The following is a 19,433-nucleotide window of genomic DNA, read 5'->3' on the forward strand; positions in this document are numbered from 1 at the left end:
CGGCCGCAGCGGCGGCGGCGGCAGAAGGGCGGGTCTGGGCCGCGCCGGCTGCGGGCGGAGGCGGTGGCGGAGTGGCGGGTCCTGTGACCCGCGTCTGTATTTCTAAACTATCTGAGGTAACTCAGTGGTGCCCTGGAAGTTCATAGTCATTGTTTTATATATGCACAAAGACATGATCCTTCTCTCCACCTTCTTACCCAGCCTGTGTTAACCCTACTGGCATTAACTGGATTTTGTACATGATGATTTGTGAGAATGGGAAAAAATACCAAGAACCCCTTGAAGCTCACCTGCGCTCCTCTAATGAGGTAGGTCCGAATTGAAAATCCAATTAAATGGATAACTCCTCCCAAAGATACAAGTGTTCTTAAAATCCCAGCTCCAGCAGTGCTCATAACGTGAGCACACCTTACTGTGGCTGCGATTTTCCCTGCCGCATTCGGCCACTTCCTGATGATTTTCCTTCTAAAATTCGGGTTTTTTTCCCAAGTGAAGTACAATTTTGTCCCCAGCAAACATCTTGTAATAAAATTTGCTTGCCCTAGTTCTGTATTTAAGATAGAGACAACCTGGGTAGTTGAGATGTAAAAGTTTCATTAGCAGTATACCAGCTCCCACTATCATATATTCTTTTTAAACTGCAGGTTTCATGCGCAAAAGGATATCCCTGCCGGGGATATGCTTCCTTTGGCTGGTTCGGCTGAAGTCTAAATCGGCCTGGAGGCAAAGGCCATGTCCAAATCCTGCAGCAGGACATGTTATCAGAATGTACTTAGAGTAGTCATTAGTCCTTAGTGGGGAAATAAAAAAGGAAGTGATTAATGAAATGATCCATACAGTGTGGCTGCTCCAAGAGGAAGACACAAATCCAAACACTGGTCTGAGTTTTGAAGACAAGAGGGTCACCAAACAGGATGAAAGAAACTTACCCAACACCAATTTGATGTGAATAAGGAGACGCTTCTTTATTTCAGTGCAGAGGACACGTGGGATTACTCCTCCAAACGTGTTCCACTTAGTAAACAAAATCCATCAATTTTATATACTTTTTCTGCCAAGCCATTGTTACATAAGTTGTTTTACATACTATGCATAATACGTCTGCTCTGCTTAAATTTAACCTTTGCAATAATTGGTTTTGCTAGTTATATAACTTCATTAATATTTCTACCCTAAGACAATCATTGGTCATCTCTACTGAGCTCTACTGATTGGAATCCTTGACATTCAAATTAAGATGGGAAGTGTAGGGGGTTTCTGAGCAGCATAACTGGTGTGCATGATGGTCTCCATAGCTTCTTGAACAAAATATAAAAAATCCAGTAACTTCTTGGTTACACTTCTATGGTTGCATGTTTTAAACACAGCACTCCTAATATTGCTATACCTTGTACTTTACAATTTCCTACTTGTAATCGTAAATAACTTTTATATGATTAAATCAATTATTTTATTAGAATATTTTTAACTGTCCTTTCCTTTCCTGCACCACAACCTGTGCATTTGTATGTTTTGTGTGTGCATACATACATTAATATACATAGATGAGCCTTTGTTCAAAGAGGATTGACATGCACAAAATCAGAAGGATGGTTACTCACACCTTGCATAAAGATGAATGACCTCACAAGGAAGTAATTCAATGAAAAAGTTCCTCAGGAGTTATGGACAGCAATGATATGTAGACTGAAGCCATCAGAGGTGTAGGAACCCAGAGTGCTGAGAATATTTCTCTGCCTGTTTTTAAGGGTTCTTACCCCCCTGAACAACACTGTTTTAGCCTCCAACCTTGGAAAAAATTACCAACGGTCAGACAGGAACTAGAAAATACAGTGGTGTGAATTAGGTGATAGACTACTATGTAAGATGGTCACAGGGTGAAAAATACAGGTTTTGGGCTTCTCTTTGTAGTAAATAGATAAGAGTAAAAAATACCAAAATGGAGGATTGTTGTTGTTCTCTAAACCTTCTCCTTCTTCTACTACTCCATGTTCTGCAGTAAAAGTAGTTGGAATGATTGGATAGAGAATTCCGCAGTTCCTGCCCGTGTTACTGAATAATTGGTAGGAAAGTGAAAATAATGTACGTTTTTAGTAACCATTGGTTAAATTACCTTTAAAAGGCTGTGTAAATCTTGATACTTAGAGACTCCACTCTGCTTTTCTGTGCTCTGTGCTGTACCTGGGTCACGCTAGTGGCTCTGTTCCTCTGATAAGACTTAATAAACAACTATCTGGCAGCATTGAAACTCAAGGAAAAGTCTCAGTTTATCCTTGAAACTCCTTGCAAGGACTTTTAGAAAATTCTCTCCCATCAGGAGGGATTTGATTTATGGCACGGTTCAGTGTCATTTGGTGCCCCGTGTTCGGCCTCATCTGAGCAAAGCAACCCAGAACGTTTTGGACAGCAGTGCGCGACCAGAAACAGAAGAAAAGAAAACCCCGGGGTCGGCCTTGAAACTCCAGGATCTCCGAACCTCGGTGCACAGGGGGGAGGAGGACCTGTGGGCTGCTGGACGGAACTCGGACTGGCATTTCACGAGCCAGCAACATCTACCAAAAACACGGTAAGCTGTCCAAAACTAGACCAAGAAACAAATTATGGGTGCAGTTCTGTCCCGAGTGGAGGCAAATATAATACATAATTTTGAAAGCCTAGTTCGTAACCATCCCTTACCAGCATCTAAAAAAGAAATAAGTTGTTTGCTGTCCTGGACTAAAAGAGAGCTTCCTGATGCAGTAATTGGAGATTTGTATTCACCATCTTTTTGGGAGAATATTAATTCTATTCTATATCATTACGCCAGTCTAAGAGATGAAACGGCTCAGAAATTAATACCACCAGCTAGAGTAATTTATGAAACGCTTCTAGAGCTGGCACCTCCTGCTTCTGACGAAGAGGAGATGTTTAAAACTCCCGCGGAGACTTCGCTGACACCGTAAGAGCAGCGGGAGACTTTAAACCCCCGCTCGAACCCTCCCCACCCTCAGAGACGGGCGGAGAACGCGCTGTTCGTGCGAAAGGCCCCGAGGCTCTTGGCACAAGCGGTTCTGAGTCCCTGCAGGCACCGCACGGAGGGCGTAGTTTCCATCTCGCCCGAGCCACCCGTTCCGGCGCAAGTCAGAGGCAGTTCCGTGCCTCCCGAACCCGGGGGTCCTCCCATCAGATGAGCCACGCGCGCGGCCAGGGGCGCTCCCGGAGCTTCCATCTGGCCCTCCCGCTATCCCCATGCGGCCCGGATTCGCGGCCGCTCCCGCCTTTGAACGGCCCGCCGCGGCGGCGGCGCCTGCTGCTGACGTCATCACTCCCGCCGCTGCCGGCCCAGCTGTACTTCCGCGTTCGGGAGCCCTCGCTTCCACGCCTGCGCGGCGCGGCACACCCCCCCCCCCCCCCCCCGTCCTCGGACACTGCGGTTACCCCGGCAACGCCGCTCGCGGCCCGAGCCGCTCCTGGCCCCGCCCCAGCCCTGGCCCGGGCCTCAGCCCCGCCCCCGGCTCCGGCCAAGCCCCGGCCCCGCTGCCCGGCCCCAGCGCTTCCCGGACCGGCCCCGCCCCGCCACCGCTGCCCGGCCCCGGCCCTTCCCGGACCGGCCCCGCCCCGCCACCGCTGCCCGGCCCCGGCCTTTCCCGGACCGGCCCCGCCCCGCCACCGCTGCCCGGCCCCGGCACTTCCCGGGCCGGCCCCGCCCCGCCCCCGGTACCGGGCGCTGGCGCCGCGCGGCCGCCAGGCACGGCCGCCTCGGCTGCTACACCGGCACCGCCGGTACGCACAGCGCCTCCAGCCAGCCCTGCAATTCCAGCGGCTGCGGCAGCTCCGTCGTACAAGCTTTCAGCAGCTACAACCTCATACCAGCTCTGTGTCAACACAGACCCCGTCTGCACCGCAGCCACGGCCGAGGACACACAGCCGAGGCATTTCAGCAACTACCGTGTCACTGTCGCATTTGCCACCTCTCATCCCTCCGACAACGCCACTCAGAGAATTACTACAACAATCGCACGATGTTGAACCACATCTCCCATATGATTTCAACGAAACACAAACGATTTTATCTCCAGAAGAGGCAGCGAACTTTCTCAGCTGTATACTGTCACATGGTCCATCACAACAGGACCAAGCACGTATTACTCCTATTAAAAGTGAAGTCTCGGAGCGAGACATTCCACTTCATGCACATTCTTCTCGAACTTCTCAGGGACGTTCAGCTGATTTTATGGGACTTTTTCATCCTCAAGTGCCTATTCAGGACCTCAGTGGGGAGGATATGGTGACCATCACAACTTCAGAAGGCATTCCTATATCTTCTCAAGCTTCACCTTATTTTTTTACAACAAGCAGTACAACTCCAACTTCTCATATGCCTTCTTCAAAGTTTTGAATTCCACAACAACAGGCATCTGATCCCTCATTTCTCCACGGTCGCTTTCGGCTTTCAGATGACTTTATTCGTCATCTTTCCTTCCGACTGAGAGAATGTGCAGATTATCTACCTCCAGAGGTTGCAGCACTGGGTCCCCACCCCTCACCCATCCCGCATGGTGGCAGTACCCTGTTCAGATCCACTGTACCCTCTCCTCCAGTGTCCAGATCAAAGCCACCTGCGATGGCAGGTTCAGCCACTCCTCGTTTATTACCTTACAGCGCACAGCCGCAAATACCCTCCCCTAGTCCTCATCCAGGAGGAGGAGAAGAAGATAGAATGCATGGATTCTTCGGTGAAGAACCTGCATCCTTGCAGTCCAGTCAAGCTGCAAGTTCACGAAATGCTGGTATGGACATGGTTTCACCTGACAGACATGTTTCAAGAGATACGTCTGTTACAACAGACTGGTCAAGTATTAGGAAAAAAGGACTCAAAGACAGAGATTTTAATATGGCCAAAACAGATAGTATTGTAATGCAAGTTATGTATACCAGACAAAATAAAAATCCTCCTGTATGGCAACCTATGGGTCATCAAGTTATCAAAGACTTAATGGATGCAGTAAAGAATGATGGACTGGGAAGTCCATACTTCAAACAACTTTTGAGAGGCACATTTAACACTTATGACTTGGTACCTTTTGACTGTAGAAGTATTGCCTCGACAATTTTTACAGATGCACAACTCCTGCTATGGGATGCAAGATGGAGAAAAGCACTTCGTGAGCTGAGAGAAAAATATGCAGGAGGACCACATGCAGCTCTCACATTGGAGCAATTGGCTGGTGATGGACCTCATGCTAGACCAGAAGATCAGGCAGTGGTTTTGCCTCGAAATGTGCTTACAGATATCAAAGAAGCAGCGCAAAAAGCAATCTTACAAATTCCACCAGCTGGAACCCCAGAAGGCGTTTACACAGAAATAAAGCAAGGTCTTGCTGAAACTTTTACCTCATTCGTCGATCGTCTAAAGCAAGCCTTGGACAGACAAGTCGGTGATGAAGTGGCAAAACCATATCTGCTACAAAGTCTTGCTTTTGCAAATGCTAATGCAGAGTGCAAATGTATAATCACTGCTATACCTGGTCAAGCGACCATAGCTGAAATGATAGAAGCTTGCAGTAAGGTGGGCACACCTCAGCATGTTGCAGCAGCCCAAGCAAATGCTTTTGGACAAGAACTTGGAAAACTTCTTAAAGAGCAAGTAGCAGCGCTTCATTCAGATCTACAACGAAGTAACTTCAGAAGTAATGGCAGCAGAACTCTCAAGAAAGCCATGCTTCAGGTGTAGAAAATTTGGATACATCTAAAGATTTTGCCCTGAGTCTGCAGAGGATACAAGAGTACCGAATCACTGCGCAAGATACGGCGCTTAGAACCTGCTTCAACAATCTGCAGGATCTACAGTAGCTCTTAGGAACAATAAATTGAAACAGGACAATTTTGGAGAACAACGATGATGGACTTGCTTCAGGTTTTGACTTGCTAAGAGGAGACTGTGACATCATGTCTCCCAGGACACTTAATCCTGAGGCTCAAAAGGCTCTTGACAGAGTAGCAAATGCCAAATGCACATTTTTTTGAAAATATAAAAATATCCATCTGCCAGTGGATACATTTTCCAATGCGGTTTTTGCTTCCTTGCACACAGGAGAAACAGTGAAACATGCATGTCAGCATTTTTCTGCAAGCATTTGCATCATTAGGTATACTTTAAAAGATAAAAACAAACAATAGTCTAGCTTATATAGCAAAAGAGCTACATTAATTCTTAATGAGTCAGGGTGCACATCACTCCTTCAGTATTCCTCATTCTCCTACAGGGTAAACAATTATTGAAAGAACACGCCAAACTCTAAAATCCCCTTTTGCTTAAAAAAAAAAAAATAGGGGGGGAGGCAGAGGCTATGCCTCAAAGACACTTGAATAAAGCACTGTATGTTTTAAATTTTTTAAAACCAGTTTTTTTTCAGAATCAAATTCGCTTATAATTAGACATTTTCCAACACCATATAGGCAAAGTTAAAGGCAAACCCTTTGGTTTAGATCAGAAATCCGGAGACAGGGAAAATTGAAAGTCCATTTCAACTAATAACCTAGTGCAAAGGTGTACTAGTTTGAAAACAAACCAGTGGGAGGCACCAAGTCAGAATAACAATTTAATGGGGAAGTTAAAGAAAAGAAAAAAACCTAAAAGAAAACACTGGTTCAAACTGACAGAGTCAAGATACAACCTGAGTCCCTGTTAGGCAGGGTGGTGGTGGCAGTCATCTGAAGCGGTAATCCTGTAGAAAAAAGGGTCTGCTCTTCCTCAGAAGGTCCAGTGGTGGCTGTGTAGCTCCTGTCCTCTGGAAATCCAGTGGAAAGGCCTTGTCTCTGGTGTTCAGCCTCAGCTTATATCCACGATGGGATGCTTGGTTCCTCCCTCTGGGTGGAGCATCTCACAATGGGGTAATGAGTCATGAGGCCAAGTGTTGATTAGGCTCATTAACAGAAGATAGTCCGGAGGGAGTTATCTCTGAGTCAGGTGGCAGGACAATGATGGGCAATTAACAGCAAGATAGTCTGGGGGGAGGAGGCAAGGAAACACTACCCCACCTAATTTCAACAGCTCATGAGGATGGTAATAGAATACACTGCAACCCAGGACAAAAGGGTATGCTTGCGTCTTAACAGGTGCACGACTGAAGTGGATTCCAGCAAAAAAGGTGAAACCTTTTCAAGTCCAGAAACAAGCAGGAATCGACTTCGGGAACAAGGAGGCGAGCACGCAGACGTGAATCAGTGTCAACACTACTGTCGATGCCACAGACATCAGTTGTCTTTCTGTACAAGAACTGTGGACTGAGTCTTATGTAAAAAGTGGGAAAGTTAATGGTGTAAATTTTGTATGTAAGAGTGTGGTAGAAGCTGTGTTACAGATCAGAGATTCCTATGTGGGATAAAGCTGTTGAGAATGAAGCTCAATCAGGTATTACACTTGTGCCTTATCATCTCACTGATTGCCTTAAGCAACGCAGTTTTCCAAGTAAAACAACCAAAAGAAAATGTCTGGGAGACTCTGGCCAATGCATCAGGCTTAGATACCATCTGTCTAACTCACTCAAGGCCAAAGAAACCATTTTCAACGTTTGGTCAGTCTACCAGCAGACAAATGGCCACCTTCCAAACATGCTAATCTAAAACTTTCACGATTTGGTTCAAATCCAGTGGAAAGTTGGGATGTTTGGACCAAATTCCTTCCGGAGGCTCCTTACGAACCTCAGGAATTGGAAATTCTTGGTTCAATAAAGATGGAGTTTTGTGTAGTATTCAGTTCTCCAGGGTTGAAACAAAATAAAGACAAGATAACAGATGTCACTCCAAATTACGAAATATATAGAAATGTAATATCTTGGTGCAATTCAACAGTAAAGATGAGCATATCGTTCAACCAGGATCCATTGCAATTGCCACGAGGGATGTTTCTCATTTGTGGGGACAGAATTTGGCCTGCAATTCCCTCAAATGTTAAGGGTGGTCCATGCAGCTTTGGAAAGCTTTCTTTGCTAACACCTAATGCAAAAATGATAAAAGAACATAAGAGTAGGAAAAAAAGATTTGTTGAGCAATATAAATCTGATTGTAATGACAAATTTGCAGCTTAGAATTTTGGACAAAGTTTTTCTGCAGCTCTCCTTTTACCTGGTGCTGCTGCAGGAGCAGCCTTAAGACAATTGGATGAATTGGGCTGTTGGCTAAGTAAGAACTCTCGTGCTGTCTGTCTCGCACTGAGCGATATGTTAACTGATGTTCAGAGTGTGAGACAAGCGACTCTGCAAAACAGAGCAGCAACTGATTATCTTCTATTAGTGCAAGGACATGGATGTGAAGAATTTGAAGGTATGTGCTGTATGAATTTGTCAGATCATTCGAAATCCATCCATGAAAGTATACGGCAATTAGAGGATGGAATAGCTAAACTTGGAGAAGAAAGCGGATCATTGTTGAACGATTTGTTCAATTGGTTTGACCTTACACCTTTATGGAGAAAAATTTTGAAGACAGGTTTGTATGTTTTAACTATTGTTGTAATTCTTTTAGTATTTGTGCCTTGTATACTTCACTGTGCTAGACGAGCCATGGACAAAGCTGTCAAGGAAGTGTTTTTCGTTCAAACAGGAGGGGGAGATGTAGGAACCCAGAGTGCCGAGAGGATTTCTCTGCCTGTTTTTAAGGGTTCTTACCCCCCTGAACAACACCGTTTTAGCCTCCAACCTTGGAAAAAATTACCAACGGTCAGAGAGGAACTAGAAAATACAGTGGTGTGAATTAGGTGATAGACTACTATGTAAGATTGTCACAGGGTGAAAAATTTAGAGGTTTTGGGCTTCTCTTTGTAGTAAATAGATAAGAGTAAAAAATATCAAAATGGAGGATTGTTTTTGTTCTCTAAACCTTCTTCTTCTACTACTCCATGTTCTGCAGTAAAAGTAGTTTGGAATGATTGGATAGAGAATTCCGCAGTTCCTGCCCGTGTTACTGAATAATTGGTAGGAAAGTGAAAATAATGTACGTTTTTAGTAACCATTGGTTAAATTACCTTTAAAAGGCTGTGTAAATCTTGATACTTAGAGACTCCACTCCTGCTTTTCTGTGCTCTATGCTGTACCTGGGTCATGCTAGTGGCTCTGTTCCTCTGGTAAGCCTTAATAAACAACTATCCGGTGGCATTGAAACGCAAGGAAAAGTCTCGGTTTATCTTTGAAACTCCTGGCAAGGACTTTTAGAAAATTCTCTCCCATCAGGAGGGATTTGATTTATGGCACGGTTCAGTGTCAAGAGGTTTTCAGTTTCAGGGTAACGGTGCCTGTGTGCAAATGCTGGCCCCATTCATACTTGATAAAAAGCTGAAATCTACTCTAAATGGAGTATTTTAGCTCCAATTTTGGTTAATCTTAGCAAGTGGCAGTATGTGTGACACTGTGAGTGACCGAAACACAGACCCAGACCGGCAGGGAATCTGAATCATTTATTCAAAGAAACGAGCTGGTTTTATACATTCTTCCAAGGCACAGTATTTCCTTACATGGCAATTCTCACTATGTGACCTATCCCGTGTTACCACATCAACAACACACTTCCTAAATGTCCTTCTATGGGATGATCATTCACTGCTCACCTGTCTGTCAGCTCCCGGCAGGCTCCTCTCCGTAGGGGTCTGCTGTGTGACACCTCCTCCCCCCAGTGTCTGGTGGGGACAAACCTCTGTGTGCCACCATGTGCTGCTTTGTGCTGCCATGTGCCTCTGCAGGTGCGTCCCACAGCCTGCAACCCAATTCTATCTCATCTCTTCCCACACTACACTAATTTAATCTCTTGGATGTCAGAGATACTTAATATTTGGAAACACCAGACAGCACAGAAAATACCTCAGGAAGGCAGGAAACCAGTGCACACCACTGCTGACAATTAATGGCAGCTTATTTTGCATGTTGGAATGCAAAAACTAGGGAAGCATCTAAAGGATATCTGCCAGAAATTTGTATTTTATGAATGTGCAGTAAGTCTTACACAGCTGACATTTCACACTCTTCAATAACAAGGAAAAAGCTGCTGGGTTGATCTATTTGTTTTCCTTTGCTTGTCTGTTTTTCTGGCTACTAAGACAACAGAAGTGTTGGAAATAAGATGATATAACTTTGCACTGAATATGTATTGATATTGAAGAGCGGAAAGAACTCCACTACTAAAGAAGTAGTAAAGTAGTTATGTTTTATTCCAGCACTGGGATGCACGGGGGATCGCTCCTCCAAAATCATGCGTGCCGACAGCTGCATTCAGCTCGGTATTTATCGGGTTACAAGTTCCATATTCATTAAGTTTCGCAGCACGCCTATACATATTCATCACCTAGCCCCGCCCAGCCCCGCTTCGTATTATAATGAACCCAAAAGTCATGCGCTTGCGCAGTGTTGTTTGGTGTTTTTGGTAGGGGTCTCCGAGGGTCTTTTTGATGAAGTCAGGAGGTCTTCCTCGTCCTGAACTTTTCACCTTTCTCCCCTGTGCATGCTCTTTTGTACCCCTGGCCTTTGAGACTGGTTTGAGCTAGTTCTCAGGATGTCTGTCCGAGACTCCCCCTGGTTTTATCAGAGGTCTCTTACCTTTTCTTCCTGCCCTGGTATGCTGACCAAGCTGGATGCATTATTCCTGACAAACTAATTCTCCTGCTTCCCATCCCCCTGATTCAATAAAAACTCTGCTATGTATGATCCAACAGGCCAATGTATCAGGAAGCACTGGTATTGTATCTCATTAAAGCTGCATTATCAGCCACCATTGCAACTGTCTGGAAGGGCAGACAATAACCAGGGATCACCTCTGTCTTCAGAGGTGAAGGCAGCACATCGGTGTGCACTGGCACCAGGGACAAGTCATGAAGCACACACACAATGTCTGATTTTACACTGCTGCTGGCAAAAGATAACTGGAGATCTAGAACTGGCCTCTATTTATTGCAGCTCTAAATACCAGCGAGCTGCTTGTTGATTCTGCTGTAGGCACATGTCAGGTATCCAGTCTGTCCTGCAGTGCCAACCTTTGGGAGCGGTTTGCTGAATATCATCAAAAAAATAGTGGGCCAAGCTCTTCAACAAGCTGCTTGTTGAAGAGGCTCACTGACACAGACAGGCATGATGGCTGTTCTGCATCCAGCCAAAATGCAAGGATAGCTCCAGCACAGGCTTGCTTAGTCATGAAACTGCCATCCACACCAGAAGGTATTTGTGAGGTCGAATGACATGAGCAACTAGTTCCTCTGCCAGCTGAATGTAAGTGCAGACATGGGGGACTGCTCTGATTGCAGCTGGGCTTTGTGCAAGAGAAGGAGCAGAAACACCAAGGAAAAACACACAGAAAGAGGAAGAAACCATAGCTATCGTCAGAGGGGTCCTTATAAATCTCTGCTAAAGAAAAGCTCAGAGAACTTTTTGGTAAAATTATGGTAAAAAGGCATCTTGGTCTACAGACAATTCACAGTGTATAACTTGTTCATTTATCAATCATTTTTATATACAAGTATGTGCCTGTACCTCTGACCTGTTTCTTCTCATAAAATAAATATGCAATTTTATTCACATTGAGAAAAAAATAAAAATCAGAACACTAAACAACAAAAAGAAGCCAGATTAACAAAAAATATTTGCTACCAGAATGTTTAGTGGATGTTGAGTGAAGCTACACAAGAAGAAATCAAAAAGACCCCATAGTAAACTTACTAAAAAACCCACTCATGTTTATAATAATTGCTCTTACATGAATGAATCAGGAATACCCAACTGATAATCTCAGGTCCTTTGATCAAAGGTAGCTACAGTAACACACTGAGAAATCTTTGCTTAAGGAAGATGACTTCACTTTCATTACTCTATACCAAGACCACATGGAAGGTAACCTTTCAACTTTTTCCTTACTTAAGGGAACTAACTCATGGAATTTGTTTTTCCTTGGAGAACAATCCCCTTTTGTGCCTCTACAGGTTTCCTAAAGCCTTTTCCCTACGTAATCCTTCAGCATCTTGGCTGTCTCAAGAATGCTGTTAGACAGGACCTGTGTGATCAAAAGCTGTAGCTTAAACTGTGATTGTCTAAGGTATTTTTTAAAGCAAAAATAATTGATCATGGTATTCTAAGGAGTTTTTGATCTGGCAGTTGAGCAAGTAGATGAATTTGCTGTAACATGGGCTTTAAAATTTACAACTGCATCGGTATTTTACTTCTTCTAGTGTGTGCATGTGAGCCAAACCACTTGGTATTTATGTGCTTTAAACTGCCAGTGCAGACAGTCTGGGTACTACCAACTTACAGCTGGGAATGAAGTAGCTGCTATTGCTTAGTCTGATTTTCTGATAAGCTGTACAGAGGTGCAGTTACTAAGTGTGATTCTCAGCACTGTGTGCAATAGAATGAGCTGAATTTTTCATTCTGTGTTTAGAAACTTTCTCCTTTTCCATTCTGCCCATTTTGTCGGTCTTTTCTTCAGCACTAGGACATTTCTGTCTTCATGACTTCATGTTTTGCTGTCACTGAGCGTAACTGGCAAGGCCCTACAACAAGCTGCAAAATCTTTCTTGGTTCTGAAATGGCAGAGACCTCACGGCATTTTGGTGCAGAAAAAGTGACCCTGTTTGGCTACACTATGCCATGGCTATGCTCTCATCACATCCCCCAACATTATGTTATGTTATTCTTGTTATGTGACCTCAGGGGATCCTGACAGATGTCCCGTCATGCACCAACCTCATGTAAGATGAGACCTCTGATGTTGCTCCATCATAATGAGATAATGTGTTTCTGCATTTATCTTAATCATGTCAGTGGGTTCAGCACCTTGTCTCCTTGCTGTTGAGAATGTGATAGGAGATTGCTTACAAAGTGAAACAATAGTGGGAATAAAAGGTCAGACCTTGGAAAAGCTGGAAGGAGCAGATTGTCATGGTTCAAGGCACTGCTATTATGGACTGAAGTGTCTAACCTTTTCTTAGCTTTTGGTCAGTGGTTGTACTTAGGCGAGATGGAAAACAAAGATTTTGTCCACCAATTTTAGGCTGCTTTAAGGCTAGCAGTGCTCTGCTACCATTTAAAGGATATTTTATTGCAATCCATAAAGTGACCATAACTATTGTGGCCATAGGTAAAGACCAATAGTACTTTGGAGTAGCACAAGTATCAAAATGGGTGCACCAAAAAAATATTCAATCTTACTCCTATGTCAAAGATGTTGTGTGATTACAAATTAGGCCTAAGATCAACAAATGTGGTAGAATCTGGCATAAAATAGCAGATAGTTGACATATCACTACTTGAATGCAGAGCAGGTGAGGGTCATCAGCATTTTTGGTTTTTACTCAAAAGCATAATCCTTAATAACAAAAATGTCTCTTCAGGTTACAGTAGTTCAATGTTAAACAGTATTAATCCGAGGATGACAAATTCTTGGTTCTCCCCTTTATTAGTCAGGAGACTAATAAAGTGGGGATCTTTAGTTGTTAACCAGTAACAGTAGCATGTTTGACTGCCCTCACCCTGAAATTGCTCTTTTTGTAATGGTTAACTGCTCTGTTGTAACTCACAGCAGGGGGGTAATTTTCCCATCAAATGAGGTAAGATAAAAGGAAAGGAATTTCCTTCCATCCCGCATGTTAAAACCCATTTGAAAAGATAGTCTTTACTGTACACTGAATAAATCCAGGTAGGAGGGTCTAGTGCAGTTTTAGACTTGAGACTATCAACGGGGAAAAGAGGTTGTTAAAGGAATTATGTTCGAATTGAAGGCACCTCTGTTTTACTTTCTCTCAGGTTTTACGACTTCTTGTCCCCAGGGTGTGCCGGAGTGCGGTGGGAGCGCTGCGCCGCCTCGGCATTTCCCCGCTGCCGCCGCTTCCCCGGCCGGGGCAGCTCAGCTGCCGGCCCTTCCCTTGTGGAACAGGCGGCGATCGGGCAGGAGGAGGCAGAGCGGGGATTTCCCTCTTTCCCTCGCTCGGATCCCGTTCCCTCTGCCCCCTCGGCCCTCTGCCCGCCTCTGGGCACGCCGCCCCTCGCCCTCCTTCTCGCGGTGGCTCTGGGCCGGGCAGGCTCCTGGCAGGCTCTCGCCTGGCTGCCCTCCCTGCGGGAGGCCGGGCACACGCGGGGTAAAGTTCCGCGAGGAAAGCAGGGCGGTAGGGCTTTCCGTAATGGCAGAGCCGGAGGATGAAGGCCCCGGGAGGCCGCGGGTCCCCGTGTCCCTGCTGTGCCGGCTCGAGTGTCGCGCCGCGTTTTTCCGCCGGGGTTGGCGTTCCCCGCGCCAAGCTCCCGCGGTGCCCGGAGCAGCGCGCTGGTTGCCCGGGAGGAGCCGCTGTGTACAGGCTACGCAGGACTGTGCCCAGGCCCCGGCGAGCCGTGATCGCTCCCTGCATCCCGGGAGGTGTGCCCGTGGGCCCGGCGTGGGCGTGGGCGCTGCACCGCGGGCAGGGAGGTGTCAGGGCCGGAGGGGTTCCCGGGCAGGAGCCTCTCCCGAGCAGACAGGTGCAGGCAGCGCGGCTGGGCGGCTCGGGTGCACCGGAGACGCGAAGGCACCAGCATGACTAGTCCTGGCACAAAGGGGTCGTGGCTCTCGCAGCCGACCGTGAAGAGCGTGCTGGTGTATCGCAACGGGGACCCTTTCTTCCCGGGGCGCCGCATTGTCATCCATGAGAAGAAAGTGTCCAACTTTGATGTGTTCCTGAAAGAGGTGACGGGCGGGGTGCAGGCACCCTTTGGAGCTGTGCGAAACATCTATACCCCCCGGGGTGGGCATCGTGTCCGACAGCTGGAGGAGCTCCAGAGTGGAGAGCAGTACGTGGCTGGTGGCAGGGAGGCCTTCAAGAAACTCAAGTGAGTGGCTGAAATGTAAGATTTACAGGGAAATGAATATCAGCACTTGGGGTTTGGCACTGTGGCAGTGCTTCAGACGACCCCTCACCCTGTCCCTTTTATTAGTCATTGCGGAAAGAGAACTTAGAAGCTGTGACCCAGAGCAAAAAGAAAAGTGCTTTAGAGGTGAGCCCCAGAAAGGGTACTCGTACCATGAGTCACATAGTGACATCTCCTTGACATGACAGTAGAAAAGGAGAGAGAAATAGCCCTTTAACCCAAAGGACATGTGGGAATGGCATGTTGTTGTGATGCCTGTGCTTAGCTGAAGGGCCAGTATCAGTATTTGTGCTCAGGGGTAACAGGGTGAAAGCGATGCAAAAGTGGACTGTTGACAGTCCTTCCATGAAGTTGATGAGTCTGGGAATTCAATTCCCGATGCTTCCTTTCTTGTTTATTTTTTAAAAGTCTAAAGTATTCTACCCAGCTGTCTGCCTCTCCATCACTTCTGTTCATTTTGGGTACGTATATAGCCTTTTTATGTCCCTCCTGTTATTTAGAAGATGACCATTTACATTCTTTTTCCTACCTGGACACCAAGAATTAACCTGCCAGTTTGTCTGTTTTCTAGTGAGTCACTGGGAGAATAATGTGAAGGAGGTCTGGGCCCTTAGGTGTTTCCAGAGTGGCTCTGCATGTGGTCAGTAACTATTCCTAATTCTGTCAGTGGATTTCATAGTCTCATTGACTGTTAAATGTTTTGCTCAGTCTTTGTGGGCATTTTTCCTACAGTTGACTTTATAGAAATAAATCTCAAAATTAACAAACCCTTTCTGCAGGTGGTTGAGAATTTGTATCATCAACCACCACCTTTACAGTGTCTTCATCTTGGTTCTGTAGATTGATGACACTATAGTTTTCAGGAGAGCTCATTAGTGGCTCATTATGTTTCAGGAGAAAACTCTCTGTGTAATGAACAGGATCTCTATCATCACCCTTATCATTTCTGTCACTACCTGCTTCTAAAGATTTATTGAAGCTTCTTCCACTTCAGTAGGAAAGTCAGAGAGAAAGATGTATGACAGGCTAAATATAAGCCCTTTTCCAACAGTACTTACTCTTTTCCATGCCAAATGCAGTGCTCAGCTCTAAAAAAGATCTACCATATATTTTTGATATTAAACCCTGTGATTCTGTGGATGGCCTGAAGTTGTTGGTTTTCAGCACATCGTGTTCCACCTCCCTAAATGTGTTTTGTGTTTGATAGGCTAAAAGTAAGTAAGTGACATTAGCATGCACTGCTTAGAGAGTTGGACACTCTGGGTTTATATTGGGTGGGGCATTTCTTTTTATCAGTTCACACTTTATGATCAGAGTTTTATGGTGAGAGTTTTTCAGACTTTTATGGTTGCAATGTGCAACAGGGTACTGAGTTATTTAAGGCCAACAAAGAGAATACTTTAAGAAAAGCTAACCTAAAGAACTGGGTAAAACCAGGCTGTTTTATATATCCCTTGATAATATGTCATAGTCCTGCACTCTAGAGAGGATAAATGGGATGACTTGAGATCCCTTCCATTTCTGCATTCAGAACTGGAGTTGTTCACTTATTAGTATTTGTTTACATAGTGCTGGAAATGTTACCAGTGCTTTTATGAGCATTAAAGACAAGCTAAAGGGCTTAATGTTGAAGTTGTTCTTAATTGGGTTGTAGACAGAGTGTTAATTAGGGACACATCTTAGCCAGAAAAGTCAGAGGAGAGGAAGGGTTAATTGGAAGGAAATATTTTCTGAAAGGAAGTGAAGGAATTAAGGAAAAATGTGTATGTTTGTGTAATGTGTCGCAGGTAAACAGTTACAGCTGTGGGAAACCAAAGCATCTGCCTTAAAGGACCTGAGTCTGGTCTGATGGCAGCAAGAAGTTTGATTTTTTTTTTTTTTATTATTATTTTTTTTAATTTTATTTTTTCCCCCCATGATTCTTATTGGACATATTCATTGCTGTGATAGACTGTGCAGGGCTGAACTTTGAAATGCAGGCTTGTAGCACTTGTGTGGGAGCTGTGGGAGTGTCATGGAGAAAGTATCCGAGGAGTAGCAGAAGTTGAAAGTGTCATTGTTCTGCTCAAGCAGTGCATTTGTTTCTTTTCAGATGCCTTACACTGAGAAGTGAATCTTTTTCTTTCCTGTTCACAGTGAATTCTAGACTAAACTGTGCTCACCTTTAGCACATGAGCCAAACCCTGAATCTTAAGGTTTGAAGATTGATAGCTCCGAGGGCATATATTCTATATATACTGCTGATATCTTCAATTTTTAAAGTAAAATAAAACAATCAGCATTTAGAAATTCCTCTTTTAGGAAAAAATACATAGAAATTTTCTTTAAGGGAGGAATTTTTAGCTGATGTTGGTAATTTTTGGCGCATATAACAAGTTTTCCAGCTTGTTTTGTCATTTACAGGGGTGCCAAGTTAACACCCGTTTTTTTGATGCATACATGGTGAGGTGTGTTGGTATATTGTAGTTGTTGCAGTGGTGAGTGAGAATGCACATATAGGCTGCACCCCTGTGGAGTTCTTCCCAGCTCTCAGCTTCCTGAAAGAAAACTATCTGTGCTGGAGCTGGTTTTGATTTTTAGCTTTTTTTTAGCATGCTGCTCTACCATCCGCCTCCCTTTGCCCATTTCCTTATATCTGCGCTCATTCATCAGTGGTAGATTGTCCTCTCTCCAGCAGTGTCTTTCTAAACAATGCTGTAGTTTCATTGCTGGCTTGGCTAGCCATTGGTTGGAAGCATTTCTACTTTCTTAGCAAGTGAGAATAGTTTTGTAAAGTTTTTGGTCTGACATTTTATTGAGTGCCATCATCCAAAAAAGCTCCTTTGCTTCTGTTTAGAACTTTTCAGATTTGCAGGTCCCTGAAATTTGATGACTGAATATCCAGACCTCTGCATAGTGAATTTAACCCTTTGACTATGTATTTGCTTTTCTTTCTCACTGTGGTGAAGTAATTCACAGATGTCTGGACAACAAGAACCACAGTCAGTAGCTGTTGTTACAGGCTGTTGGAACCATTTTGTCTGACGCACTTCTTTTCAGTCTTTCAGGCTGTAAGACTTCTTGGTTTTGGTTTAAGGAGAACTCATTCCTTTTTACACTGAGAGCTTGGAACAGTTCTTATTGTTTGTTTTTAAACATGAAGCTTTTCAAAATATTATCCTATGTTACTACACTTACCTTTCTCAAAGCATTGGCATGCGCTTTCAAGCATGGCCTGGCAGCTTTGCTGTGTCTTAGTGTCCCCTCACAATGAAGCCTTGAAATCCCTGTGACCATTCTGTGATATTTTGATAAATGATTGCCATTCCTTCAAAGAAAGAATGATGTTTTTTCTTTCTCTCTTCTTCTATTTCTCTTTACTGCTTTTGCACCTTCATTCAGGCCCCATGAATTCTCAACTTTGGCCAAGTAGGAAAGCAAACAAGTCTGATCCCAGTCATTAACTACAGAGCATGACATTACTGAAGAGCTGCAGATATGTTGTGAGCTCTGAGGTCTTTTGGTGAGCCTGCACTGATGCTTGGCTTTAGATATATGTGACTTCTCAAATAAGGTCTTCTAGTCTTAAAAGCCTGGTAAAGCACCTTCCCACTGGAAGTGAGAACAGGGAACATCAGAGGGATAACATAATATTGTTCAAAAGGATGTATTTTGTTTACTTGTCCAGTTGAGGCTTGTATTTTATCCATAAAATAATGATGAAGCTGGTATTGGTTCATCCAGCCACAAGAAACAAGTGTTCAGATGTGTCCACATTCTATTGAAACCCAAGTGGTGTAGATCCTTTTAAACTTTAGCTGATGCCCTCAGTTAAACTCAGGTGTGCAGGAAAACTTTAAATGTCTCAGAGACTTACTGTGAGAAACTAAGAGGCAAGATGATGACCATGAAAAATCCATTAAGGTGATACTGTTCTGAGATTTATTGATCCACCTCACAGTTGTATATGAGCTTCTTTCTGATGAGGGGGTTATTGATGGTCTGTTCTAATCACCAGTGACTTGAAGGTAGGTGGTTGGTTCTCCCCTGTCTTTTGTATTAGCCCAGATAGCTAGCCTGAAGATTTATATTAACAGTCTCTTATTAATTATTTACTTTTTCTGTTATTTTGAAGCATGACAAGTTTTAAAACCTTCGTGTATGAAAAAAAGTGTAGAATATTTGTATTGTGTAAGTTAGATGCTTCTGTAAGTAATCAAACCTGTTTTCTTTCCACAGCTATTTGGACATTGGAGAAACAAAGAAAAAACCTGCTGAAGTCAATAATGAGGTATGATGGCTGAAATATTGAAGAAGTAAGCCTGTAGTTTGTTAGTGGCATGCCTGCATTTATGCCTGATTTTTTAAATATACGTTTATTTAATTGAATAATAATACAGTTATCTGCCATTCTGCACATATTTTTTCAGTGATTATTACTCTGGTTGCTCTGAGCATGATGTACTGACTGTCTTCTGCTCAGCGTTCTAAATTGCCACATCCAGTTAAAAATTCAGTAAGAAAAAAGATGTCCTGTTGTCTTCATTGAATCTGGTCGTAAATCTAAGGGAAATTTGTACTTGCAGAAAAAAATGGTAGGAATGA

The 19,433-nt window shown here is 44.2% G+C and overlaps 1 protein-coding gene across 1 annotated transcript in view; it reads left to right on the top strand.

The window, feature by feature from the left end:
• The first annotated feature begins 14,208 nt into the window (after positions 1-14,208).
• Positions 14,209-19,433, top strand: part of DCDC2 (doublecortin domain containing 2) — a 56,124-nt gene continuing 50,899 nt past the window's right edge. The window contains exons 1-2 of the mRNA XM_010402920.4: positions 14,209-14,810; positions 19,068-19,119. Coding sequence (XP_010401222.4) covers positions 14,518-14,810; positions 19,068-19,119 — 345 coding nt within the window. The 5' untranslated portion in view covers positions 14,209-14,517. The remainder of the gene's footprint in view (positions 14,811-19,067; positions 19,120-19,433) is intronic.

The sequence above is a fragment of the Corvus cornix genome, chromosome 2, assembly GCF_000738735.6.
Source record: "Corvus cornix cornix isolate S_Up_H32 chromosome 2, ASM73873v5, whole genome shotgun sequence".
Lineage (NCBI taxonomy): Eukaryota > Metazoa > Chordata > Aves > Passeriformes > Corvidae > Corvus > Corvus cornix.